The 27,019-nt window shown below is 44.3% G+C and overlaps 2 protein-coding genes across 2 annotated transcripts in view; both read right to left on the bottom strand.

Annotated features, from left to right (window-relative positions):
- Nucleotides 1-2,870: 2,870 nt before the first annotated feature.
- On the bottom strand, nt 2,871-3,173 carry LOC122898446 (U6 snRNA-associated Sm-like protein LSm3). The gene has a single exon (XM_044236243.1). The coding sequence runs from the start codon at nt 3,171-3,173 to the stop codon at nt 2,871-2,873; it is 303 nt and encodes a 100-aa protein (XP_044092178.1).
- A 1,273-nt stretch (nt 3,174-4,446) lies between these two features.
- SLC22A16 (solute carrier family 22 member 16) overlaps nt 4,447-27,019 on the bottom strand; it is a 41,636-nt gene continuing 19,063 nt past the window's right edge. The window contains exons 3-8 of the mRNA XM_044236242.1: nt 22,981-23,098; nt 17,595-18,126; nt 14,229-14,356; nt 11,587-11,696; nt 10,245-10,344; nt 4,447-4,698 (exon numbers count right to left, since the gene is read on the bottom strand). Of these exons, the coding sequence (XP_044092177.1) occupies nt 4,489-4,698; nt 10,245-10,344; nt 11,587-11,696; nt 14,229-14,356; nt 17,595-18,126; nt 22,981-23,098 (1,198 nt within the window). The 3' untranslated portion in view covers nt 4,447-4,488. The remainder of the gene's footprint in view (nt 4,699-10,244; nt 10,345-11,586; nt 11,697-14,228; nt 14,357-17,594; nt 18,127-22,980; nt 23,099-27,019) is intronic.

Genomic DNA, 27,019 nt, shown 5'->3' with positions numbered 1-27,019 from the left:
TACTTTTGCAAAATTTACAGAATTTTACGAAAACGTCTGGCCGAATGAACCCATCATGGAGGTCTCTCACGGGAACCTGTGTGAGGGAGGGAAGCCAATCTGAAGTTCATGCTCTGGTGGCTTCGCAGGAGGCATTCCCTACAGCGGTCATGGGCCAAAACCAGTCGCAGGGGCAGGACACCTGCCACTCTCTCTGACAGAGCAATGGAATCATCTATGGAGTGGAGAGAGACAGCGCTTCCAGCATCAGAACTGAATCACGGTGGATATGTGATGTAGATGTAGTAGCTTATCTTCCCAGTCCCATGAGGGACATCTTATTACCATTCTGAATTTTTCCATGAGAAGGCTGAGATGAAGAGACGTTAATTTGCCCAAGCGGGAGGACCTTTGTCCCGCCACTAGCCTCCACCACTTCTCACAATAACTGCCTGTCGAAGTCAGCTGGACGGACAGACCTCCATTGAACAGATCTGGTGACAAGGTCACCTGCCTCAAGGTCACCTACTTGTGTGCGGCTGGTTCTCTGAGCTTTCCCGCACTGCAGTAAGGTACTCCTTGAAATACTTACAACTAGAGACAGACCTGACATGCCAGGACTCTGTTCCAACTATTGAAGTTATCTAACATCACTGTTTTTCAGGTATAAAATCAGAAGGCTGTGCATATGGAGAAATGCTGGAGGAACAAATTATGTTTGGATTCCTGTATGACTCATATTTGTAATCGTTATGATGAAAAGCCCAAATTTTCTCCCAAAACAGCTTTTTATCCCCCTACTGATTTAAAAACACTTTTTATCAAGGTTGTGGAATATAACAACAACATACCAAAACCAATTACCTTCCTTGATGCCAGTAATAAGCAGTAGAAAATATATGAGAATCTCAGCACTGCTAGTAATAAATATATTTACCCAAGAATAAGTAGGACAAGAAATGTGCATGATTTGTGGAGACAATTACACTTCATTGAAGGACATTAAAAATAACCCAAGTTGGGGCACCTGGGTGGCTCAGTCATTAAGTGCCTGCTTCCACTCAGGTCATGATCCCAGGGTCCAGAGATAGAGCCCCACATCGGGCTCCCTGCTCAGCAGGGAAGCCTGCTTCTCTCTCTCCCACTCCCCCTGCTTGTGTTCCCTCTCTCTCTCTGTCAAATAAATAAATAAATAAATCCCAAGTAGATGAAGACATAACTCATGATAATGGATGGAAGAGTCAATACTAGCAATAAGGTACACTTTCCCTAAATTAATCTAAAATTCAATTCGATTCAAGTTGAAACCATGCCAGGCAGTTTCCATAGCATCAGTAGGAGTGTGGGCTCCTGGGTCCCTGGTCAGTGGCAGAAATGTGATACCTGGGTGAGCAGTAGAAGCCGAGGGTGTAGGCTTGGGGGCTCCCAGCCCAGTGGGGACAGTGTCTTCTGGCCTCTAGCTAACTTCTTCTCCATTTTGTTCCACCAGCCCTCCCCACACTTTTGTAACTAATTCCCTGTATTAAATTTTTCTTTGCCTGAAATAGCTCAGAGGGTTCCTGTTTTGCTGACTGGGCTCTTGCTAATACAGAAATACCTACATGAGTGCTAGACTGAACGTTTGTAGGGTCCGACAAGACAGAAAGAACGGGGCTCTCCAGTTGGGATTAGTGCCCTTCCGAGACACCAAAGCACTCTCACTCTCCCGGCAGAGATACACAGAGGAGGTCATGTGAGCACACAGCGAGACCCTGGCTGCCCGCAAGCCAAGAGAAGAGGCCTCAGGATAAAGTCTACCTTGCAGGCATCCTGATCCTGGACTTCAAGCTTCCAGAACGTGAGAAGTAAGTTTTGCGTGGTAGAAGCCGCCCAGACTATGGTATCTTGTAATGGCTGCCTGAGCAAACCAAGAATAAAAAGAAAGTATCAAAGATTAACCAAAAAAGAAAAAAAAAAGAAAGTAAAAGTAAGTTAAAAAAAAAAAAAAGTATCAAAGATTAACCAAAACGAAAAACCTAAACATCTGTAGAAAAACAGGCTGAGGATAAAGAAAAAAAAAGAAAAAGCGACACAATAAGAGGTGAGAAGAAGGATAAAGAAATAGGTCCCTCTCATATCGTCCTGTTGTTTTGTTTTCTTTCACAAAGTGAGAGAGGTTTAGGAGGTTACGTTTTATTTGCCAAGTGAAGAACTGAGGACTTACCCAGGGAATGGAATTAATATAAAAAGCCTAAATAATTCAAATCAAATCCCTTTTTCCCTCTTACTAATTTTTTTTGTTTTTTATTTAATTTTAAAAAGATTTTATTTATTTATTTGAGAGAACAACAAAGAGCAGAAAGGGAGCACAAAGGGTGGGGAGAGGCAGAGATAGAGGGAGAGGGAGAACCAGGACCCAAGCTCCCCACTGAGTAGGGAGCCCGATGGTGGGAGGGGGCTCGATCCCAGGACCCCCATGATCATGACCTGAGCCAAAGGCAGACGCCTAACCAACTGAGCCACCCAAGCGCCCAGTAATGCTTTCTAAACAATAGCATCTATGTAGTTGTCTTAATCCTCCTTTTATTTATTTTTAAGGAAATATCAAGTTTAATTTAAGGGAAAAAACCCAGAAATTGTCTGAGGAAACAACAAAACAAATTAATTCCCTGAAAAACGAGTTCTGCATCTTGGTGATCACATTTATTGAAAGGGTTGCAAAAAAAATTAAAGCACCCGTTAGCTTGTGAATTTTTGAGCTACCTGCAAATCAACTCATTTCAGGAGTGGAAGAATCCTTGGTTATTTCTTACTATCAAAATTTATGCAGGTTTCTCTTTTGAATGTCTTCTACATTTAAAGAGGCAGTCATACAAAAACTCCTATATTCCAAACACGATAAATTCTTTGTTTTAGCCGACTGTGAATGGAGGGGCAACTGGTACAACACCATCTCCCTGGACAAAAAGCATCAGAATATTCCATTTTGCTGATTTATAGATCTCTTTGTATGTTTCCTCCTCAATTTCTATGGTAGTCACAGTTTCTTCCACATCTCCCAATATCATATTTAAATGCTGATCATAAGCATGTAATCTGCCTCGAAGCTCTCTGTCATTTCTCATTTTCACATAAATTCGCTCATCTAGGCTGATGAGATCCAAGGGCTCTTCTACGGTGTTGGTTGGTTGTTGCTGGTCCACGTCGTCTGCCATGTTTCAAACCCTGCATCCTTTCCCCTTAATCCTCCTTCTACTTGCCTCTGCTGCTAATGTCACCAATTCTAATATATTAGACATAGGCATAGCTAACGGCTAAATTTCAAGAGCATAGAAAAAATTGATGAAGCGATAGGAAAGAGAAATCCCAAACCTATGGTAGACTTGTCTGAAATGTGTTCCTCTAACAGGTATTTTTTTTTTCTGTTGAAATATTAAGGATATGAAACTGAAGATACATGCAAAATATGATGAAGCTGGGGAAACAAAATTTAGTACTTAAAAAACAAGAGTGAAATCTTCCTGCAAAAAAGATTTTTCAAGGCAAAAATACTTATTTTTTTTTTACATTGGTAACATCCAAATGGTACTTAAAGTCAATTTCCTGGATGATCAGCAAACAAAAATTTTGCAATGCACTATAATGCCACAGCTTCTCTGTACTGTGCAGGAGACTTAGGGAGAGAATTTAGCAAATTTAGGAAAGATAAGAATGTCAGACTAGAAAACTTGCCCCGAGCAAGTTTTGCCCTGGCCCCAAGCAGACAACTGTCCTTTAACTAGACCTGTCACAAAACACGTCTGTCTGCTCATTCAAGCCCTCTTGCCTCAGGATGCTGAGAAGCCAGACACCTTTTTCTGTAGCTATTGTTTTTATGCTTAAGTTAGGAAGACAACGTTTTTTGACAGGGCATTTTTTAAAAGATTTATTTAATTGAGAGAGAGAGAGAGAATCTCAAGCAGACTCCCCATTGAGTGTGGAGCTCAAAGTGGGGCTCAGTCCCACGACCCTGAGGTCATGACCTGAGCTGCAACAAAGAGTCAGAAGCTTAACGGACTGCACCACTCAGGTGCGCCCAGGGCATTTCTGAATAGAATCTGAATTTAGAGCTATGCTTCTCCTAAGAGGAGAAGGAATATCAGAAATAGAATCTTCTAGGGGCTTTGTCGAAACCTCCCATGCCCTCTCTTCCCAGTCCCCAGGGGGCAGGGGGACCCTGGTCCTGATGAGAGGGTGTGACATTCCCTCAGGCCCACATGGCTGGAGGCAGGGGGACGGCTGAGAATCAGTAACTTATAAGAACAGGGAGAAGTATTTTATTGCAGTGATAAAGCAGTGTAAAAAAAAAATGAGAATTCTCATCTTGGTTTTATTTCTTTTACTTTTACAAAACAATTGTTTTAAGATTTTCTTACAAAAAAATTTTTAAAAGACATACAAATGACATTCGGGAGATGAGAATAATACTCCTCCTAATACAAAGTCATTAAAGTAAACAAGAGTTCAGGTATCAGACAGCACAAGGCATATTTATTCACCAAGACCAGAAGCCCCTGAGTCAATGACTTCTACTTTTTCCAACACAGTATTACTGGCTGCGGGAAATAATTTGCCTGAACTCTCTTTTTCTCTCTCCTGTTCAGCAGCCTCCTCCCAAGTCGTCGCCAGAGGCCTCCCCATGGTTTCTGGAAGCATTAGCGACAGCATGCCACTGACGAACGCCAAAATCCCAACAACCAGCTAGAAGGAATTAAAAGAACAATAGTAAGTGACATATCAAGAAAGAAATGTACCCTTCAGAGAGAACAGTAATTTCTGAACCTTTTACAGAGGGCAATAGCATTAAACTGGAGGCAGCAGTTGTCATTTTTACTCCCCGGGGAAACTTTGGTTACTTATGCCGTCTGCAGAGTTGGTCCAGTCACTGGTTCATTCATTCGACCACCATGGAGACCTACTCAGCAAATCCCAGTTAATGTCTACATTAGTGCCCTTGCAGGCACTGTCCTAGGAGCTGCAAGGAGAAAAAAGTCCCTGTCCCATCTTCTCCGATCCTAGAGAAACCCAGCAATTGAACCCTGGGTTGGGACTTCATGGCCAGAGACTGTCTTAGTCAAAGTTGTCCCTGCCCCCCAAAACGGTACATGATCAATATTCAATAGATGATGCAGAATGAATGAATGAATGAATGAATCCACAAATGAATGTTTCAATGAACCCAAACCTACAGAATTTAGAGAGAACCAAACAAAGGCAAATGGAAACTAACTGCTACTTTGGTGGGGTAGGGGTCCATGTGATTTCCTAAAAAAATTCAGTATTTCTTTACTTTCCAAATTTTCACACCCAAAAGGCAAGCTTTTAGATTAGCACCGAGGTGGTTTGCCTTTAAAAATGCAAATCCCATTATACCCATTTTACCTCAATTTAATAAAGAGTAAATCGCATTAAGATTTAAAGACTGCCTATCTATTCTCAGTTGATCCTTATGGAGATCCTGGGTGAATTCTAGAACTAAATCTCTACAGTCGGTAAAAATGGGTCTCATCCTTACATAATTTAAACGCCTCCAGCCAAAATTTCTGCCTGGGACAAGCCCATAAAAATAAAAGAAGGCACGGATTTCCTGACAGGTCTACGTCCTTGGAGGAGACACCCGCAGCGCACAGTGCCTCGGTGGCGTGAGGCAAGGCCCCATCAGTAACACGCGGGACCCGAGAAGGTTGGTTTTTGTTTTGCGGAACCCTGATAACCTAATTCTTCGAAGTCCTTGAGCAAGCCTAGAAGCAGTCACAGAATTTAACATGCCTTTCCGAAGGACACTTTAAGGTATCTTCTGGTGCCTCCAGACATAGCCGGGGAACCCACTGGATAAGTTTAAAAAGAGTCACTGGAAGATCAGGACTCTGATCTGGACTGGATTTTTCCTTTGTGGCTTGGCCGTGAGAAGGATCGCCAGGCAGGACACAAACCCCATAACCTGTCACCCCCCCTCCTCTTTCTCATGTAAGACCTGGTCTCCTGCCCCCCCCACCCCCGGCCAGCTCCCTCCGCCCCCTCAGGCGTCCTCATCACAAGCCCCCACCACTTGTTCCTCATCTCTCCCTCCCGCTTCACCCTCTCCAGACCCCACTGCCCCCTACCTCGGATGGCTGGGGGAGGAGGGACCGGTGGGGGTGGGGGAGGGTTCCTCTATCAACAGCCTCCCTCTTCTTTGCATGTTTTCAACCCTTTCCTTTCTCCCAGTTACTTTCCTTCAGTAAAAATAACCGTTCTCTGTGCCCGCTCCGCCTGGGAACTTGCTCCTGCTACCCGTGTGGTCTTGGTTACTTAAATTTCCTGCTCAGTTTCCTCATCTGTAAGATGGAAATAAGAGTAGTACCTGCCTCAAAGGAGGGTTGAACGAATTAAATTAAAGGACCCATCTAAGGCGCACTTAAAACGGTGCCTGTCCCCGGTAAGCGGTCCATAAATGGGATCATGTCATTCAAGGAAGCCAGAGAGGCCCCTGCCTTGGCCCCCACCACCCGAGCCCCTCAGTCTCCTCACCTCCCCTCACCTCTTCATAAAGTGACTCCCACACCCGCTCCTCTGGCTGACCTGTGGGGGCTTCCCACCCATCACACACAATTCCAGTGCACTGTCCTTCCCCATGTCAACTTGGCCCTCCTCCTGGGTTCCCTCCCGCCACCAAGAATGGCTCTGGCATCCCTCCCACCCCCTACCTCCAGCACACCCAACTGCTCACCATGTCCTGTGGATGTGACTTTTTCATCCCACTGTCTCTAAGTCACCCTTAGCACAAATGCAGTTCCCTTCCGACCTCCTTTGATACCCCGGCCTGTTTTTCTAGAGGCTCTCCTGACTTCCATAACCCACCCTGGTGTTAGCAATAAGCATGACCCCAAACCCAAACTCGTCATGTTCTATTTTCTCTGTAGGCCTTTGCCTTCCTGTTCCCCCTGCCTAGAATTCCCTTCTCTCTGTCTCCTCTGGCTGACTTCTACTGGCCCTTCCGGACATAGATTGGAAGACCCCTCCTCCAGGAAGTCTCCCCTCTGGCCCTAGCCTGGGTTGGTAGCCCTCTCCTATAACTCATGACCCTGGCATTCCCCATGTTCAGCCCTCATCTCTGGGGCTTGGGATGGTTTGTTCTTCTGCCTTCCCCAGGCACTGGACAGACAGACGTCTCTCAGGACCGAGGCTGTTTCTTTCATCTCTGCTCTGTAGCACCTAACAAGGAGGCTAGTTCAAATACAACACTCAACAGATCTTTGCCAAACTAACTGAAGAATACAAAACTGATAAAATTAGTGTCCCCTTATTTCTTAGACTACTAGAAAACAATGGTCTATAATAAAAGCATCAGAACAGGTGATTTTCATGTGCTTCTTTTTAGAAGAGAAAACACAAACTCATCTTCTAGATCAGCATTTCCATTCCTCCAAAGCAAAATATTGGCTCCCTAGGCACTTTGACACCCATAAAGAAGCTTAATGAGAAATTTTATAATTTATTTTCTTACTCATTAAAAACAACCAGCAAGGGCATCTGGGTGGCTCAGTGGGTTAAAGCCTCTGCCTTCAGCTCAGGTCATGATCCCAGGGTCCTGGGATTGAGCCCCACATTGGGCTCTCTGCTCAGCGGTGAGCCTGCTTCCCCCTCTCTCTCTCTGCCTGCCTCTCTGCCTACTTGTGATCTAATAAATAAAATCTTAAAAAAAAAAAAAACAAAAACAAAACAGCAACAGCTGGTTGTATCCAAAAGAAGCATATTCAGACTATCTCTGCAAGGAACACAAGACCCTCCTGACAGAGGTTGTCTTGGGGAAAGAGGACTGGGCACTGAGGGTCAGGGAGGAGGACTTGATTTCTTTGCATTCCCTTGTGCACTGTTTGTTTAACCTGTGTGAAAAGCAGGGCATTTGGGTTTGAATCCAAGCTCTGTCACCCGGGTGACCTTGAGCTACCAATTACTTTCTAAACATCAGTCTCCTCATTTTTAAAATGCGGATAGCAACAAACAGTATCTGTAATCTCTGAAGACCCAAACGGGTCTTTTTGTTTTTGTTTTAGTTTTGCATAACAAGTGCTATTTAAGTACCTGGTAAACAAAATTTAAAGTTCCTTTTGACTCCATAGCCCCTAACTGACTATTATGGATATCTTTTCTTTCTTTCTTTTTTTTTTTGAATCTTTATTTGGTTTTAGTATTTTTAGAGCAGTTTGTTTTCATAGATGTATCTTCTGTGTGCTTCAGCTTATTGGTTTCAAAAATGCCTTTTCTGCTTTTATCTCCTATTTACTTAATGAGGAGCACAGAGTGCTAGCACAAAGAAGATGCTTCCAGAAAAGTCCATGCCCTAAAAAAGGATGGTGGACTCTCCAAAACACTTCTCTATGCAGGACAGATAGCACGTATCATTTCTCAACCTCAGAGTCAGCCCCTAAAAGATGCTGGCATCCCAACACCAGAATTAAGCAAACTTGATGAGTGCCCATTACTGGGACGTGAGAGAGATCCAAGCTAAACCAGTGATTCCCAAAGAGAAGGGCACGCCACCTCTGTGTGCAAGGTGATTTTAGGGAGCACCACACTTTGTTCAATGGTTCAATGGTAATGGTCCCATTATTTTATTTTAGAAAAACATACGACTAGCCTAACACCCATGCTTTTGCTGATGATATTGCTGAAGACAAAACTAATTTTAAAAAGCCAGTCTATTTGATTTAAAATACCAGTTAAGGGATAACATGAGTGGCACACAGAGAGAGGGAAATGCTTTGCTGGATACAGTCCCGGGGATCCAAAGTGCCCTGTCCAGCCAGAGTCCAGCGGTCTAACTAGGGGGACAAAAACACACGCACAGACCATAAAGCTGGACTTTGGCTCCCTGTGGGCGTGGAAAGCAGCGCACGTGTAATGCTATGCAGACCAGAGGAAGGGAGACGTGGGGTCGTGGGATCCAGGTGTCTTCCTCAGAGAAGGGGGGTTTGCTCTGCTTCTTCAAGGATACGGGCAAGTTTAGCAAGGGGAGATGGGAGGAGGCTTCCATGCAGGGGGGTATCTGCAGGGGGTCCATCTGGAAAGGACTTCAAAACCCAGCAGAGCTCAGATTTTCTCCAACCCTGAAGGTGACGTGGCAGTCAGGACTTGCTGTGGTGTGGCAGACTCTTCTGACGGGGCCGGGGGAAGCACAGGCGGAGGATCTGGGAGGCAGACGGCGGAGGCCATTGAACCGGAAGCAGGCAAGCTGGGGTGGTTCCGAGAAGGAGGCTGAAGGTTTGGTGTCATGGATGGGGAAACAAGGGGGACAGAAGAACAGGACCATTGAAATGCAGACGCTCAAGCGCCCTGCTGGAGGCTGCTGACTTCTCCCCCAAAGTGGGGGGCAGAGGAGAAGGGCATGAAGGCATGGACCTGTCCTGTCCGGGAAAACCTGACTCTGTTGTGAGACCCCCCGAGAGAACATCCATGAGACCAGGCAAAGGATGGGTTTGCAGCGTGGAGGGGAAGTCTGAATGGAGAAGAGGTTTTCCACACAGGGACTGGGGAGGATAGCCGGGATGGCTTTCAGAGAATGAGTCCATTTAAGGCGAAACCAGAAAATGAATGAGGAGCACTGAAGATGAGAGGGGCCGGCCTAGAGGGAGCTGTGGCAAGAAAGTTCAAGAGAGGGCATCTGGAGGAAGGGGGAGAGGGCCAGAGACCCAGGGCCCTCCCCTAAGTTTCACAGCACCCCAGGCCACCTCCAACCCCCACTCCCAAGCCCTCCCCTAAGCCCTCACCCCACTTGTCTCCCATCTTCCTCCTGAGCAGAAGCCTCCCCGTGAAGAACCTGTCAAGTTTCAGGTAAGCTGAAAACCAAACCCCTAAAGCTCTCCATCAGGCACCACAGGACCCTCCAAGCAGCAGGCAGCCTCCAGAATTCACCTTGACCTTGGCCAGGCAGGCACCTGGTGGGAACCCAGAGGCAAGGGCGGGGTGGGCCCCAGGCTCCGGGAGGACGGAGAACAGAGCTCTCCCTACGCAGCTTCAGGTGATGGGTGGGGAGAGGTCCATCCACCGCAAACGCAAATGCAATTATGGGCTCATCAGAGGCAATCACGGAATATAGAACAGCAACCGCCATTCTCCTTCCCAACTCGTGAGCTATTAACATGGTTTCTATAAACCTCCAGAACTGCATTATAAACTGGCTTCCAAGAAGTAAAAATACAGAAGGCAATTAGCTCCCCCACCCCTCCCTCTGCTGTCCCAGTGAGGTTCTCTAAACTGATGCACACCTGCGGGAGGAAGGTCCAAGCGTTGGAGAGATAAACCCAGAACGGGGCCACGATGCTTCCCAAACGGCTCACCATGCTGCCGCTTCCCACGGCCAGAGACCTGCAAACAGAAGGAGCATTAGGACAGCAGCCGGAAGTGCAGATGGGTGCTCAGAGGGCGTACCTCCTGCAGCGCCCACCGCCCCCCCTCCACCACCACCACCTGCCCTGCCACACTTCTGGCAGAGAACAAATATAATAAAACTTCAGCTCGGCCCAATATACTGGAAAATAATTTTACACTAAAGTTTCGAGAATCACTTGGGATTTAGATCCACATTTTGTAAAACAGTGGCATATACAGGCATTCAGCAGATAATTCAAGACCCTTCAAGACCAAAAAATATATAATAGTAAAAATAACCCATTCTTCCTTTGCTATGTAGATGAGGCCCTTATGTGTATTCATTCAGTCTAACATTGAGAATAACATTGGTCTTCTACAGCAGGAATTTAGTTGGGGCAAGGAACGGACAGGAATGAGGAAGAACGGATTTATATCTATGGAACATTCTATTTTAATTCTTTAAAGTCAAGCAGTATCTTTTTTTTTTTTTTTAAAGATTTTATTTATTTATTTGACAGAGAGAAATCACAAGTAGATGGAGAGGCAGGCAGAGAGAGAGAGAGAAGCAGGCTCCCCGCCGAGCAGAGAGCCCGATGCGGGACTCGATCCCAGGACCCTGAGATCATGACCCGAGCCGAAGGCAGCGGCCCAACCCACTGAGCCACCCAGGCGCCGTGCTCCTCTTTAAAAGCTATTTAAGGTAGCCTTATAGAATGTGTAGTAAGAAGGAAAGAATGTGTTTTTAATGTGAGTAAGTATCTCTAATTAAGCCAAGAAGAAACGCCCCACACAGGAGAAAGCAAATCGGCCAAACAGCTTGATCCTGGACCTCAAGCCTCCAGATATGTGAGAAAATAGATTTCTGCTGTTTCAGGCACCCAAACTCTGGGGTTTTGTTAGGGAAGCCCTGAAAGTTAAGACAACGGACATCAGAACATCAAAAGACACACTCTGAGAAAATTAGCCTTGAATCATACAGAGAGTCAGTATAAGTCAATTGTATTTGAGATTTAAAATGGTTTTAGAATAATAGTGTGATTTCAGAACAATTTCTTTAGTATCCTTGTTAATGAGGTATAGACAAAGCCTCAGATTTAAAATTTGCATCTGACTTTCCCATGTCTCAGAGCTCCAGTAACTGCTAAAGAAAGAAAGCATTTCTACTCAAAGGTCAAATATAATGAAATGACATGTAAGCAAAGGACAAAAAAAAAACAAAAGAAAAATAATTCTTACCTTACCACGGTCGGATACAGCTCTGCTGTATAAAGGTAAATAAGGCCAAACGAGGCCCCTATGGCAAATTTTCCAGCCATAGTCACCACCACAGTATAAACAAAGTAACCCTGAAAAAACATATATTAGCAAAATAGACCATCAGAAGTAACATTTTAAAAGAAAAATGTGAAATCTTAAAAATTATTATTATTTATTATTACTATTATTTCTAATTACCCAATACTACCTGTTCCGTAGTAACTGACCCACTCCTGGAGTTGAGCAGAGCAGAATGAATCAAAGAGCCATAAAAACAAACTGTGCCCTTTGCAACAGTAATCTTCTAGCTTATAAATTATCTTCAGAAAATAATCTGAGATGGATAACTGAATTATTAAAACAGATTCTTCTTTTTTTCTTTTCGTCGATGCATTTCTCAACAGCGACCCTTCTCAACAGCGCCTCCAGTTCAGTTTCTGCTGTCCCTCCACTTCCAGCTGTGGCTCGCAAAGCCCTCCCACGTTCCATCTTTGCTCTCCTCTCCTGTCTGCCAGCTGGATGTGGAGACCCAGGGGACCCTGAAGGTCATGTGTTGAGGATGGCGGTGCCTCGGTCAACCTCAATCCATGAATGACCCGGTGAAGCCAAACACTCCCTCCCCTCCCAGCACCACTCCCACATCGGACTTTCTATAGGCAAGAATAAGTATCCGTTCTGCGAAGTCCCTGGAACTTGATGGAACTCGCCTCTAATGAAGCAACGAATGTCACCTTGTCATCCTGATCCCTGCGTGTTTGCTGGATGACTCTGTTGACAGTATCTATTGTAGACAGTGTTAACCGAATGAATTAATGTAACCTGGAAAACACTGATGGGTGCTGACACTGCCATTTGGGGAGAGACTTCATCAGAAGGAGAAATTTGTGGTTAAATATTAGTGCCCTGTTTCTAGAAATCCCCAACAGCTACTCTCCTGTTTTCCCCATTATCACAGGCATGTAACCATTATAGGACTCAGAGGTTTTGGGGTTCCCCTAAATCTTCACCAGCCAGCTCAAAAGCAGCTGCCACCAACTCAGCTACTGTACCTGTAAACTACTTGAAAAGACAAAACCAAAAAAAGGTGTGAATGAAGTTCCCTCAAATTGGCAGCAACCCCCTGGTCCTGAGTAGTTTGACGGCATTCGTGTTAGTTGTGCGTCAATCAGTGGGAAACTTCATTGTATAAAACATTTGATTCACCATCCTTCAGAATTAAGTGAAGTATTACTATAAAAAGTCACTGGTTAACTTAAAGAAAATTTCAAACAATATGCAAAACTTAAAATGCCTTGCTCTAAATGGTGAGATACTATTGTAATCCTAGAGAAAATTATAGAAAGTATTTTTTTTAATATTTTATTTATTCATTTGTGAGAGAGACAGAGAGAGCACAAGCAGGGGGAGAGGCAGAGGGAGAGGAAGAAGCAGACTCCCTACTGAGCAGGGAGCCCAAATTGGGGCTTGAGTCCAGGACCCTGGGATCATGACCTGAACAGAAAGCAGACAACTGAGCCACCCAGGTGCCCCATAGAAGGTATTTTAAAGTACTGTTAGAGTAACCATATTTTCCAAATCAAGAATGAAAACACAAGTCCTGATAACATTTTGCAGGGGGAAGAGGAGGAGCACTTCTGGATGCAAGAATTATTCTGGGGGTGGCGGGTAGTGCCTGGGCGGCTCAGTCTTCCCAACGTCCTGGGATCGAGCCCCACATCAGGCTCCCTCCTGGGCAGGAAACCTGCTTCTCCCTCTCCTTCTCCCCCCTGCTCGTGTTCCCTCTCTCGCTGTGTGTCTCTCCCTCAAATAAATAAATAAATAAAATCTTTTTAAAAAGAGAGTTCTTCTAGGGGATGGTGTTCGCCCAACCATAGAAATGGGAAAGTGGTCTCCGAAGTTTCTGGCAGTGTTTCTCAGTAGGAAACTGCATTTTTAAGAACGAGCTCCTTGAGGGATTGAGGCACACTTGAAAGTGAAAAGTGATGCCTGCAATGAAAAGCAAAACTGTTTAAATTGAAACAGTCCTGAATATAAAACTCATTATATCCTTCAGATGTCTCTATTGGCTTCCTCCATCCTCTGGTTTCTAATTAGCTGCTACCTTCTCTGAGAAGCACACCATCCTCGATCACCCTGGATAAAATAAACACATATGTCACACACACATACACACACACACACACACACACACTCCACCCCTCATCCCCTTTTGGTTTTCTTCACACTTGTAGAAACTTGATTCACTGTGTGTCTTCAGCCCCTAGGACAACATAATAGATGCTGGATACACAAGTGTTCAATGAATGAATGTTTATGACAACAATCATCACTGGAAGACGTGATCAACTTCCCTCATTCAGGACCACTGTGTTTAGAAAAAACAATACTGGTCATCCGTGGGAACTGGGATTATGGGCTTTTTTTTTTTTTTTTGAAACATTTTTTTCCTTAATGTTTTATTTTACCATGAACATGTATTACTTACATCACAGAGAAAGAATGTTTTTTTTTTTATTTTTAAATATTATGTATCTTCTCTGTCCATGTGTCTGAATGGACCTTCGTCCTTACTACCATGGTATAACTAACTGTGCCTTCAATAAAACATAAAAATAACTCACCTTGGGGATCACCATAATCACACCACAGAACAGTGCTCCGGAGATCAGACAGCAGACCAGAACGTTTCTTCTCCCTATCCTGTCCATCCCCCAGCCTATGAAGATGTAGGCAGGAATTTCCACTGCACCTGTCATTGAGTGAAAGGGCTCTCTATAAGCCGTGGCAGCAACCACACAAGGGGACCTCGTCTTCTAACCCACCACCCAAAAGGAATGATCAGCTCTCTTCCCATTATCAGGAGCCCTAAGGGCTACCCAATGCCCGCCCTGCAAGCCCAATCCCTTTGAAACTCCCTGGCATGAAGAGGATGTGTCCTCGGAAGGGCACTAACACCCCCACAGTCCTCCTGGCACTTATCGCCTGTCCCGGGGATCTCGCCCCCCACTAGGCTGTAAGTTCCCCGGTACACAACAGGGGACCCAGAGGCCAGGCATATTGGATGACTACATGAGTAAATTCATAGACAACATTGATAATTTCTGATCTTTGGTTTTTCACGCTTGGCAGAACGAGGGAAAATTCTAGATCAGTAACTTCCAAGTTAGGAACTAAAGCAGAGAATTCACTGTCGGCTAGGTACACAAACCAAAGATAACACACAAAGGATTTTTAAATCTGAAAGTAAACATCGAAACATCTAACATGAATCTCCAATGGCCTCTTTTTACTGCCCCACCTTGAAGGTGAAGGCTGGAGCTCTGAGTCCATAACTGACTGGAAAGCCCTTCTCTTAAAAAACCAAAGTTTGAACCTGAGATCCAGAGCCTAAAAGCTCTATGCCTACCAGCCAGAATGAAACAGGGCGCAAGCAGAACCTTTTGGCCAAACTGAGCAACGCCAGCGATCTCCTTTAGGAAAACTGCCATCGTCTACCAGGCCAGATCTTCCATGTAATTCAGTCTTGGGGTTCTCCCCTCCCTCTGCAGCTTGCCTAATCTCAGGATGGGCCCCCCGCTGCTCAGGCGTGACAGGCCCTTGTTCACACAACTGCAGAACATTGCAAGCACATGGAGGGGCAGGTCAGCCTCTCTGTCTCCCACAGCTTCTGAACATACCTCGGGGGGTACGGGGAGGGGGGTAGATACCTACACTCCGGGTGAACATTCTCAGTAGTACATCAGAAATTTACACAGCTGCCACTGCTCCAAAAAAAAAAAAACAAAAAAGTGGCTCAGGCAAAGACAAAAAAGAACATTCCGAGCTGCCTTTGAGGCTCCCCTCCATCGACATGGAACATAGTCAGCTCTGAAGGAAATGCTCCCTTCCACAGACCTGCAGTGGCAAAGTCCATGCTTTTAGGCCAGATCAGGGTGTACATCTCTTACTCTACTCTTCTTTTTTTAAATTATTTTTAAGAGTTTATCAGGCACTTTTCAAAGTCAAATAAGATAATCACCCACAAAAGAGCCACATGGTCTTACTTCGTGTCCCCTCTTTACAAGCGGGAGTAAATGCTTTGAGCCAGATGAGGGACCGGAAGCAAGGTCTTCAGGAGCCAAGACTCCTTTCCTGCAGCCTCCCGCCCCCCACTGTCTCCCTCTGTGCCTCAGGCCAGGGTGCCCGGCCACCAACCAACTTCCCAGGGTCTAGCAAAGCAGAGCTACAACTGTGAAATGGCTGAAGGGACATTTAAAGTATCCTACAACTGGTTTTTCTTGAGTTGTTGCTTCAAGATACTGTCACCACTAGGTTTTGGTGTAACCATGTCTGTGATAGACATGGTACAAGCAATGAGGCCCAAGCCTCCTGGGATTCGGACGATCGGCCATTACTTTCTTCCGTCTATAACGCAGAATCTCCCCATTCATCCGGACCCAGTTCTGCTCCTATCCCCACATGACCCCACGGGTATGTCTTGAAGCTGGACTGAAATCCCCACCAGCCCCAACCTATCTCCAGAGATAGAAACTCGTTCCAAAATGTCACAGCACAGAAATGCTGCCTGGAAGCACCTGCCGGCAAGAGAACTTCCGGGAAGGGTTACAAACATGAAAAATCCAAGACAGTAGAGAATAGAAAACCATGTATATTTATCTTAGAAACATTTTTATATTTATGAGATGTCCCAGTTTCTTGGGAATTTATATCTCCATTAAAACAAAGAAACTGTATCATAGAGAACTAAGATTCCAACTTCTCTAAGCGACCCCACGTCACACATATGCCCCCACCCCCCGCCCCACCCGTCCTCCTGCCCCTTGCTACTCTGCTCGAGGAATTCTGCATCATTTCTCGAGCTGACATACAGAATGGGTTTTGAAGCCAACATGGACTCTGTCTGCAAGCTTGTTGGTTTCCCCAAAAAGAGAAGAATGGGTTTTTATTTTTTCTTAAAATGACTCCCCTGGTAATTCCTGCTGAGCTATAATAAATAAAAACAGATGTTTTTATGTCATCAGAGTCCCTTAATGAGAAGGGATGCTGTCTTTGTGTAAAAATGTAAGAGCGAGATTTTTCTGAGGATAATAGTAAATGCAGGCAGCCTTCATGAAAATGACCAGGAGTTAAGACTAGATGGACACGTATCGATTTCTAAAGTTTCTCTCATGTCTGGTGTGATTTTGGTTGACCCTCGGAGTCATGCCTCAAGACGTCATGATATCTGGGGCCATTTTAACCTGCTACTGAGATAAAGAAGCATGAAAATGAAATTATAGTTGCATGTATTCAAGTGACCTTACAGACTACAATTTCTAAATTAAGGACTTTTGGAAGGTAGAAAGATACCAGAAGAGCTCCAAGATGTATTAAATTTAAAAACGAAAGCCACTTGCAAAGAACAGTAGTTAGTGAATGATCTCTTCATCTGCACAAATGTATGAAAATGCATAGAAAGAGGTCTAAAAGGGTACAAGCCAAATATTACAGACATCACCTCTCAAAGAGAGTTCTGAGATGGGGATGGGCTTATGGGAAGGAAGCAAGCAAGGAGTAGAGGCAGAAGAGGAAGGAGGGACTCAATTCTTTTAAGTGCTGGCATTGTTATAAAAGAGAAATATAGGCACGCCTGGGTGGCTCAGTGGGTTAAAGCCTCTGCCTTCGGCTCAGGTCATGGTCCCAGGGTCCTGGGATCGAGCCCCGCATCAGGCTCTCTGCTCAGTGGGGAGCCTGCTTCCTCCTCTCTCTCTTTCTCTCTCTGCCTGCCTCTTCGCCTACTTGTAATATCTCTCTCTCTCTCTCTGTCAAATAAATAAAATCTTTAAAAGAGAAATATATACCTGTACTCCAGCATAATAACACTAAAAGAGACCATAATAAATAGTTGGCAATATTGTTCCTGGTACAGAAAAGACAATAAAAACATACTAAAAACATGGTGGAAACATCAATTCATTGCCACACTTAAATATACATTAACTACTTACCCATGAGGAAGAGGTTTAAATATTCATTGCCTCCTAAATTAACAGAATTCAAGGAGAAGAAGTAGAATCCCAAACACCCAGTGAACCAAATCAGCCAAACAATAAGTGTCCTTGTTCCAACATTCCAGTCAGAAAACAGATCTATCAGGCTGTGCTTCTTAACTTCAGAGGGTTCATTACCAACAGGACCATTTAGATCCAGTGACCAAAGTTCTGACAGTTCACAGGAGCTCGCCCTATTCCACTTGGCCATCATATCAACTACTCTCTGTGCTTCTTCATGTCTTCCCTGTGAGAGAAGCCAAAAAGGTGTCTCTGGGAGTATCCAACAGCACAGGACAAAGGGGACAGTCACTGTGGAGAGGATTATCTGATAGATCCACCAGGTCCTGACAAAGTAGGCTGTCAAAGCCACCACCATTGTTCCAATGGCAAAAAAGGAATGCATCTGGATGCATGCCCACGTCCGAGACTTCATGCCAATAAATTCCATCACATAGACAAACACCACCACGAGATAGCCACTTCCAGACTGAAAAACAAAGCAGGGAGGGTGGTCCAGATTTAAGGTCACATTTATTAACTGCTAAGGGGTCTGATCTCTCTGCATATCACACATAGGCAAGAAGGAAAATGACAGAAATTGTTTTCTGAGGCCCTTACCACATTTGTAAAATGGTGGTTAAGTCAATCCATCCTTCTTTAAATGGTTCTTTCCACCCATCCCCCACCCTTGCCCCTCCAAAAGGCCAAACTTGAGAGGCTACGTATGATAGAGATGACAGGATATGTATGATATATGTTAGACTCTGCCTTGGGTTTCATGTAAGGATTCCTCTGTAGCGTGCGTCTATTTCTCAGTTAATGTAACTGTAAACATGCATAGCAATTACTCTACATACAAGAGGTCCTTATTATTAAACCCTAAACTGTTAAATGGGGGCAAAAAAATTGACAACTAATGTGAAGAAATAGATTTGGTCGAAACTTTAACAAGCAACAAAAGAGAAAATAAACTGGGCTTCATGAAAATTAGAATTCCGTGCGTCAAAGGAGGCTACCAACAGAGTGAAAAGACAACGTATGGAATGACATATTTACAAATCATGTATCTGGTAAGAAATTAATAACCAGCGTATATAGAAGACTCCTAAAACTCAACAACAAAACAAGCAATCTAATTCAAAATGAGCAAAGAAATTTGGATTATTCCAAAAAGATATATGAATGGCCAATAAGCACATGAAAAGTTGTTCAACATCACTAACCATTATGGAAATGTAAATCAAAACCACATTGAGATACCACCTCATAACCATTAGGAAGGCTATTAATTTAAAAAAAAACAACAGAAAATAACAAGTGTTGAATAAGGATATGGAGAAATTGGAACTCTTGTGCACTACTGGTGGGAATATAAAATGATTCCCCCCAAAAAAATTAAAAATAGAATTACCATATGACCCAGCAGTCCCACTTTGGATATATACCCAAAATAATTGAAAGCTAGGTCCCAAAGAAATATTTGTATACCCATGTTTGTATCAGCATTATTACAATGGCTAAAATGTGGAAGCAACAAAAACATCCATGGACAGACGGACAGACAAGCAAAATGTGGTCTATCTAGATAATGGACTATTATTAAGCCTTAAAATCGAAGGAAATTCTGACACGCTACAACAGGCTTGAACTTTAAGGACATTATACTAAGCGAAATAAGCCAATCACAAAAAAATAAAATACTGTATGATTCCACTTATATGAGGTACACAGTGTAGCTGAAATCATAGAGATAGAATGCAGAATGTGGTTGCTCAGGGCTGAGGCGAGGAGGAAATGAGAGTTAGTGTTTAGTGGGTATAGGGTTCCAGTTTTGCAAGATGAAAAGTGTTGTGGAGATGGATAGTGATTATGGCTGCACAACAATATGAATGTGCTTAGTATCACTGAAATGTATACTTCAAGGTAGCTAAGATGGTAAATTTTACGTTATGTGTATTTCACCACAATTTTTAAAATTGGGGGAAATAACTTTATTTTAAAATAAGCCTATCTTTAACAAAATTTAGACTATAATGGCAATAGGTGATCATTCTTAGAATAAACAAAGAATGAATCAAATGATGGATTTTTTTGTGTGCGGGGGGGCGGGGTGGATGATAAGGAGATTCGAATTTTTCCTTCCAGAGTATTTCACATTTGACTTCTATAACGCAAATCAGAAAGTTAATTTTTACAAAATTATTTAAGAGCCAAAAGCCTCTCTTAATCCTTTGATATTCAAATCATAATCTTTTGAAGGCTCATCATGTCATTATCCTTGTGGATGTTAATTTCTTCAAAAGTTAACTGGTCTAGCTCTGCCACATCCCAACAGGCCAAGGGATTTGGGTAGGATGATTTGGTTTTCCCCACTGCTCTCAAGACATTTGTAATCAAACATCTTTTGTAAGACCTGCAATCTCTTCTTGCATCAGAGAGTCAGAAAGAGGCTAACCTACAAGCAATTTCCTGGGCCAGAGAGGCTGACACTAGCAGTAAGCAGGGATGTGCGTGGTGGGGCCTCTCCTGCATGAATGCTTGATTTAATATTTTTGTGACAACAGCTTCCATTTCTTCATACAACCTTGTAATTGCAAGACTCAAGATGGCGAAGCCTGGGGGTGCCTTGGTGGCTCAGTGGGTTAAAGCCTCTGCCTTCAGCTCAGGTCATGATCTCAGGGTCCTGGGATCGAGCCCCACATCGGGCTCTCTGCTCAGCAGGGAGCCTGCTTCCTCCTCTCTCTCTGCCTGCCTCTCTGCCTACTTGTGGTCTCTGTCTGTCAAATAAATAAATAAAATCTTTAAAAAAAAAAAAAAAAAAAAGATGGCGAAGCCTGATCATGAGGACTCCCACACCCAAAAATCTAGTTGTTTGGTAACTGCTGCTGTTAAAGTACACAAAGATGGTGATTACTATCAAATACTATAAATTTCCCCCAGTAAGTTAAGAGGTAACATCAGTGCCCAGCAGGGGGCCTTTTCCATATTAATTCTGAGTCCACTCCCACTTCTTATTGGTTACTTCTGTCACTGGCTTCAGACAATCCATACATCTATGTAATCCCAAGACACTCTTTGGATCCATTCACACCCGTCACCTCCACTGATAACACTCTGCTCTTCCCATCCCCCTGGACACCACCACCCCTCCCCCAACAGAGCAGGCAGAGTAGCCACTTGGCCCCACCTGAGCCCATTCAGGACATTCCCATTGCCTCTAGGAAATGACACAAACTCTTGATCATCCTCTGAGGCCCTGGCTAATCATCCCCGACACCTTCAGCCTCATCAAGGTATTTTATCTCCTCTCTATTCTCCAGACATCTGGACTTTCAATTCCTTCTCATCTTAGGGCCTTCTTACTTGCTGCCTCTGCCTGGAACATTCTCTTACCCATCCCTCAGAACTAAAAAGCCCATGACTCTCCAGACTCTCCACCTTCCCAGCTTAAGACCCCCCACGGTCAGGCCTCCATTGTCAACATTGTATCTTCCAGGATGGCCCATGAGTGTCTTGCCTTCCCACTAAGCTGTAGAGCCACTGAAACAGTCTGGTCCAGTTTACTGGGCGGGCAGATTCTAATAAATATGTTGACTAAAGGAGTCTGTCTGCATCTTCCCTACTCAGAATTCAACCCAGCTACATTTCTCATGAAAATCAAAGACAGAAATTTAAGGCTCCATTTACAAATGCATTCAATGAGTGACTGTCTCATTTTCTCGGTTCCGGAAATAAACACATGGTTTTTGCAAGACTGAAACAGCTATTTTCAGAATGCATCCTCTTAAGCCTTCCAAAAGAGGACCTTCACAATCTCTCCATACCTGTGCTTCCACTGAGCCATCATTCCCACCAAAGTTCTCATCAAATCTCACTCTGCAAGCCCAGAGCCATTTCCTCTCATTCTGTCCTTAATGGACACAGACTGCAGGTTGTTAACTTTTGTGTTAAAAACTCTTTACATTCCTAAATATATATAAGTACTTTTTTAAAAGGGGCTATGCGGGGCACCTGGGTGGCTCAGTGGGTGAAAGCCTCTGCCTTTGGTTCAGGTCATAATCCCAGGGTCCCGGGATCGAGCCCCACATCGGGCTCTTGCTCTGCAGGGAGCCTGCTTCCTCCTCTCTCTCTCTCTGCCTGTCTCTCTGCTTACTTGTGATCTCTGTCTGTCAAATAAATAAATAAAATCTTTTTAAAAAATTCAATTAAAGTAAAAATTAAATTAAAAATAAAAGGGGCTATGCCTCCAATTCTCCTAAATTTTTTTTCTTTTTATGCATCATCCCCATCCTTGGGCATGCATGTGGCTTCCTAGGAACCCTGTGCAGCCATTAGGGAAGACTCCAAAACGGAACGCACCCGCCTGCTTTGTAAGGGCCAGGACCTCTCCTGAGATTGCAGTCCTTGGCCTCTCCCCGGAATCTTGGCTCATACACCCTGGTGAGAGGGGATGCTTGCCTGTCCCTGGGTTTAGCAAGATCACAAGCTCCTCCCACAGTAGAAACTTCACTCCACTCTCCTTGACTGGTGACCTCCCACAGGACTCACTGCTTCTGTCATTTGGCCATTTGAACCCTGTCTGGATGCCTCACCAAGTGTGGGGATGCTTTGTCACTGGCTGATCCATTTCTGGTAACAGTCCCCACCGGAAGGACAGCATATGCTGTGTCAGGCACCCTACCGTGCATTTAACTTTAATCTCACTGACTCGTGAAAACAACCCAGTGAAGCAGGTAGTATTTTCTACAGTTTACAGCTTAGAAACTAAGGCCCAAAGAGTGTTGTCCAAGGCCACACAGTGAAAAAGCCAAAATATTTGTTTGCCCAAGGCCACACAGTGAAAAAGCCAAAATTTGACCAAATTGATGTGCAAACTCATGCCTGTTTCCGTATATTTCCCTGTTCCTTGTAACAGAAGAGCCTGAGGCCTTCTAGTGTTCATTCCTACCACACAGTATACAAAAGACTTTATTAACAGTATACCTTAAGCATCTGTTTGGCTCCTGCATTCGGGGCCTGACTCGACCAATAGAATCGCTCAGAAATGAAATAATGCCTCAGTGATTGTGGAATGTGGATCGCGTGCCAGGCGTGCCGTCAGACAAGAAGTCTGCCTAGTAAGCAACCACTTTTCATGTTAATGAATTTAGCTGTAAACACAGGGCGTTACTATTGCACAGAAAAAGGTCCCACTGGAGTGAACAAAGACAAGTCCTTACTCTCTCTCTCTCACCACATTCTAACTGACCCAAACTGAGACAGGCTCGAGATGAAAATACAGCAGAAGAATTAATGAGATGTTTTTTGTTTGTTTGTTTTAAAAAGCACACACACAACTCACCATAGCAAGAAGAAAGCGTGTGATCATGAAACTGTAAAAATCAGATGAGAACGCCACGGCGACGCCAAAGAAAAATATTCCAGTGCTTGTGATCCACAAGACAAACCGCCTTCCTATCCTGAAAAATAAGAATCGCACAGCGGGAAAATCAAGGTATGGTTAGTAACAGTTCAAGCATCCTCTCTAATTCACGAAAGGTAAGTACTACCTATGTATTTAATAGCTTCTGTACTGGGGTGCCTGGGGTGCTCAGTGGTTAAGCGTCTGCCTTCAGCTCAGATCATGAACCCAGGGTCTTAGGATGAGCCCCCTGGGCTCCATGCACAATGGGAAGCCTGCTTCTCCCTCTCCCTCTCCTGATGCTTGTGTTCCCTCTCATGCTGTCTCTCTCTCTGTGTCAAATAAATAAATACAATCTTTAAAACAAAACAAAAACAGAGGTCTTGCTACGTTCTGCTCCTGGAACAAGGTGCTTAGTTGCCGCATATTTTCCTAATGGGGAGGGGGCATTTCTTTGTCTAAAAAGCAAACAAATTGCATTCCTGACTGATTTTTTAAAATTGAGATATAATTCGCAGACCATGAAATTCAACCTTTTTTTTTTTAAAAAAAAAGGCTACACTACAGTGGCTTGTAGTATATTTACAAAGTTGCACCACGCTCATGACGAATTAATTCCAGGACATTTTCATCACTGCAAAAAGATACTGTGCACCCAGGAGCCATCATTCTGCCTTTTCTGCTCCCTCTGGTTCCTGGCAACCACAGTTCCGTCTCTAGAGATTTGCCTGTTCTGGAGATTTTATATGAACAGAGTCACAGAACATATGACCTGCTGCGGCTGGCTTCTATCACTTAGCATTCCGTCTTCAAATCTCGTCTTGGAGCGTCTGTGGCTGTGGCGTGTATGCTGTCTGCACCTGGGTGCTGAAAGTGTACAGCAGCACTTCCTTCCTTTTTGGATCTAAATAACACTCCGACATACGGCTATTCCACATTTGTTTGCGTAGTCATCACTTGATGTAAATTTGGATTGTTTCTACTTTTTGGCTCTTGAAAATAATGCTGCCATGAACACCTTGTAAGCAAAATTTTGTGTGAATTTATGTTTTCAGTTCTCTTGGGTGTATACCTAGGAGTGGAAGGGCTGGGTCATACGGTAACTCGATGTTTAACCATTTGGACGAGCTGCCAAACTGTTTTCCCAAGCGGCTGCCCCATTTTTATAATCTTGCTCACAACGTATGAGGGGACCAATTTCTCTACATCCTTGGCAACACTTGTCTGTTGTTGCCTATCTTTTTGAGGATGGGCATCCTAGTGAATGTGCAGGGGTATCTCATTGTGGTTTTGATTTATATTTCCTTAATGATTAATGGTGGTGAACATTTTCCTATGTGCTTATTGGCCATTTGTATACATTCCTTAAAGAAATATCAATCCAAATCCTTTTCCCATTTTTGAATTGGGTTCTTTGTCTTTTCATTATTGACTTGTAAGAGTTCTTTATATATTCAGGATACTGAACCCTCATTAGATATGTGGTTCTCAAAGATTTTCTCCCTGTGAGTTATCCCTGAGAGATCATTTCAAGGCAAAAGAACATAGCTTTGAGATTCCAACCAAGACATCTGCCTCGTAAGGCAGAGGATATGGAAGCAAATTTTAAAAAACCATCCTCTGCACAACATCAGCCTTCTATGCTCCCACACATACTAGCAGGAATGGTTGGCCCTACACACCCACATTCTCCAAACTCATCTGAGCCCTGAATGCCATTTCATATGTTTTACCCATCCCCCATCAACCCCATCTACCACCCACAATGTCTCTACCACCCATCTCCTGCACAGAACAGAGACCATCAGAGAAAGCCCCACGACTTCCTGCTCTGTCCACTTGCCAACACATCCTATGTCTGCACTCAGTTCTCTCTTCCTCCCTCTGCTCTAGAGATACACACCCTTTCCTCTCCAAATACCAGTCTTTGTATTGGATCATGCCTCTTCCCACCTCCCCTGAGAACTTCCTCTAACAAATACTTCGTTTACCTCTTTCTCTCTCCTCTGACTCCTTCCTTTCAGTTTAAGTCTTTTCCAGCCAACGACAAGAACCTTCTCTGGACCCCGTCCCTCTTTCAGCCACATTACATCCTGCCTTTCTTCCACTGATGGCTTCTCCCTAAGAAATCCCTACTTCCCCAACTCCTACGTTTCCTTAGCCACTGACCACCAGGTCACCACTGGCTTTCCTGAGATCGCTCTCCAGTCCCCACAGACCTCCAGGCTGCCTCCCTCAGTCTTCACATGCTTCTCTCTAGTGTCACGGACGCTCTTGCTCCTGAAGGCCCACTCCCTGTATCAGTTTGCAGAACTCCCTTTTCCACATTTGCGGTGAGGGCCCACCTGCCTCAATGCTGGCATTTCCTCAAGTCTTCTCCTGCACGCGCTCTGCCCTTTCTTGTCATCCCCTGGCCTGGCTCGGATTCCTAAAGACACAAGATTAACTTCCTCCTGGCCTTCTGCTCCTACTGGTTCTTCTCCATTTGCATGTCTTGCACAGCTGCCACCTTTTATTATTGCTGGTGGTGATGTTTCGATTCTCCCTTTTTTTCTTAATCTAGGGATCGGACATGCTCATTGGAAAACATACTCAAACATGTTTCCCTTTCGTCTAAAGTGGCTCTTTCCCTCATGTTTCCTGAATTGGTTGGTATTCTCCCCAAATCCTCTTCCTCCTGCATAGTGGTCACCAAATTATGTCAGTTTAAAAATGCCTCCTTGGGTCACTAGGGTGGCTTAGTCGATTTAAGCATCTGCCTTCAGCTTGGGTCAAGATACTGGGGTCCTGAGATCGAGTCCCACGTCGGGCTCCTTACTCAGCGGGGAGACTGCTTCTCCCTCTGCCTGCTGCTCCCCCTGATTGTGCTTTCTCTCTCTCACCCTTTCTCTTTCAAATAAATGAGTAAAATCTTAAAAAAAAAAATGCCTCCTCAATATGTGTCCACCTTACCCTCTCTGTCTCCCCTGCCTTCACCATTTCCTACCTCTTTCATTCCAAAGACCTCCCAACTAGCCCTCCTAATGTCGTAAAAAGTGCTTTTTTGGGGAGCGCACTCCCCAATCACACTTCCCAGAAATAAAAACAAAGCTGGGTGTAGTTTGGCTTCACTACCTTTATCCATCCTATACTTCTGCCAAATGGGCCTCCCCACAATTCCCTGAATGTGCTAGGCTATCTTGTGACATAAAATTGGGTTTCCTCCCCCTTAGAAAGCATTCCCAGCGAGCATCTAAAACCCAGGTCAAACGTGCAGGCTTTTCTGACCATCCCCTGGGGTCTTGCAGCAGAAATGAAGAGACAACGCACTGTAGTAATCAGGTGTTCAGGCCTGGGTTCAAATCCCAGCTCCACTGCTTACCCTCCAAATAAACTTTCTGTGCCTCCTTTTCTACACCGGTACTTAAAATAGGGCCAATACCGCCTACCTCCCAGACTTCTTTAAATAATTAAATGAGATAATACACAGGACATTTAAAATAGCACCTAGTGCATAGTAAATGGTGTGTAAATGTGAGTTGTTATTTTAAAAGCATTTGTCACATTTCATTGAAATTATCTACTTAAAAGTCTTTCTCCTCCGGGCGCCTGGGTGGCTCAGTGGGTTAAGCCGCTGCCTTCGGCTCAGGTCATGATCTCAGGGTCCTGGGATCGAGGCCCGCATCGGGCTCTCTGCTCAGCAGGGAGCCTGCTTCCTCCTCTCTCTCTGCCTGTCTCTCTGCCTGCTTGTGATCTCTCTCTGTCAAATAAATAAATAAAATCTTTAAAAAAAAAAAGTCTTTCTCCTCCACTGTTAGCTCTATAATGATGGAATCAGATCTTATTTCCTTGCCTTTTTATTACATCATACATACAAAAGAATGCCTACAAAAACGTATGTACAATTTGGAGAATAATAAAGACTCAAACCTCTATGATTTCACAACCCAAAGTAAGAAAGGGACCATTGCCACCCTCCCAATAGCTTCTCACATCTCTC

The sequence above is a fragment of the Neovison vison genome, chromosome 1 (genome assembly GCF_020171115.1).
Source record: "Neovison vison isolate M4711 chromosome 1, ASM_NN_V1, whole genome shotgun sequence".
NCBI classification, from domain to species: domain Eukaryota; kingdom Metazoa; phylum Chordata; class Mammalia; order Carnivora; family Mustelidae; genus Neogale; species Neogale vison.
The sequence above is the reverse complement of the archived record's forward strand: the minus strand, read 5'-3'. Positions and strand labels throughout refer to the sequence as shown.